The 1,778-nt window shown below is 28.3% G+C and overlaps 1 protein-coding gene across 3 annotated transcripts in view; it reads right to left on the bottom strand.

The window, feature by feature from the left end:
* The window catches only part of LOC112693275 (calcium/calmodulin-dependent protein kinase type 1), a 451,608-nt gene continuing 449,830 nt past the window's right edge, over positions 1–1,778 (bottom strand). For 2 of the 3 annotated variants that reach the window (XM_025568266.1, XM_025568267.1), the window contains one exon: positions 1,514–1,672. In XM_025568266.1, the coding sequence (XP_025424051.1) occupies positions 1,599–1,672 (74 nt within the window). In that variant the 3' untranslated portion in view covers positions 1,514–1,598. Of the gene's footprint in view, positions 1,673–1,778 lie in introns of all 3 variants that reach the window. The other variant, XM_025568268.1, reaches the window with a different exon arrangement.

Raw genomic sequence — 1,778 nt, 5'->3', positions numbered from 1 at the left:
TATCGATAGTAGGTTGGGCGAAGACGATTTGGTTTTTTGTATACGATGGTTTTTTTTTTTTTTTTGTGTGAAATAAATCCTAAGTTTCTCATTTTATTTCAATACATTGCTTGATACAATCGTCTGACGAACAAAAATACATTATTATTAATATAATTATAAATGTTACAATAAAAGCGCTAACGAGTTTTCTCTTTCTCGTTATAATTATTTAAAGATTTAACAACAAAGTTATATATGTAACATATATTATATAAGAACAGTAAAATTAAACAATTTATATATATATATATATATATATAATATTCGTTATAAAAGCAGATTTTTTTTATTCTCATGTACAATTATAGTGAATCTAATTAAGAAAATCAATAAACAAGTCGGATATCTTTATTCAAATGTACTTCCAGCTTTTTTTTTATTGGTATTGTTATACGACATGATGTTGCATAGTACTCATCGTGAGCATTATTTGTTACTTATTAAACGTTTAACATATCACAGTAAATCGAAAACGCCGTTATTTATGTTCATACGAGTTCTCGACTACCAACCTAACCAATCTACCTATAAACAACGAGTTATATTTTTATCAGAAATGTATTTCAAGAAATGTATACGGAGAGGTCTATCGTTGCGTTAATAATAATTGAAAAAAAACCAATAATTAGGTCTATTTTTTTCATAGGAATGATCGAATTTATTTGGAATGTTCAAGTCTAAAATCGACGATTCACCAGTTATGAACCGAATCTAACATAATAATACTTTCTAATCGGGGACACAATTATATTTTCGAAAGAGAGAAAAACGGCAATGTTCGCGAGATTTGTGTGGATTGAGAAAAATCTATGGTTTACGAGTACATATGTGCACGTGAGACGAACGGGATTATAGTAGTTTGAAGTTGTGTGCAATATCGTAGATATCATCCGTGTACGTGCCGTTGTGAATCGAACATTTATAACTCAGTGAAAGCGGAAGTACATTTCGAGTTATAATAATTAACTATAACGTCTTATCCTTAACTATACGTATAATTTAATGTCTTTAAAAATGTTTATATAATAATAATTCTAATAATTTTTTTTTTATATTTTTATGTATATTTTTAATTTTTTTTTCAAAGTTTAACAACGTCGTAACGTTTTAAAGTTGTGATGAGCAAAATATTTAAATACTTCTTATTTTTTTTTTTTTGTATATGCAAAGAGATTAAAATAAATTTTACGCATTTATATTATATGCGAACGAGCTCATACAGTATCAAATATGATTTAAATTTCCACGCACCATATATACATGTACGAATTTGTATTAAAAATACACCAGTACATTACATAATATTGCGTAAAATTGTAAACATATTTGATTACCTAATAAAGTTTAATATTTTCATATGCTATAGATATGTGTAGAATTATTCTCATTTGCGAAAGGAAAAACGTTTGATAAAATATAATTATTTAAAAATTAGAAGAGTAATAATTATAATAATTTATGTAATAAGAGTTAAAACGAGAAATTCTTAGAGTCTGTTGGATTCGGTTGTCATTCCGTTGACCTCGAAATCCTGGTTATCCATCCTGGCGTCCTGGCTAATTCCTGCTGCTCCGCTGTTTAAGGCCATTTTCTTCATCTGGCGTACCACCGTTGTCGCATGGTATGCTTGCTGCAATCAATAAATTATACACATATTAGATACGCTCATACTCAACACATAAACACATACACAAACACACACACAACACACACACACACACACACACACACACACA

The sequence above is a fragment of the Sipha flava genome, unplaced genomic scaffold (genome assembly GCF_003268045.1).
Source record: "Sipha flava isolate LNK unplaced genomic scaffold, YSA_version1 84_pilon_pilon, whole genome shotgun sequence".
NCBI lineage: Eukaryota > Metazoa > Arthropoda > Insecta > Hemiptera > Aphididae > Sipha > Sipha flava.
Note: the sequence above shows the minus strand (reverse complement) of the source record. Positions and strands in the feature narration are given on the sequence as shown.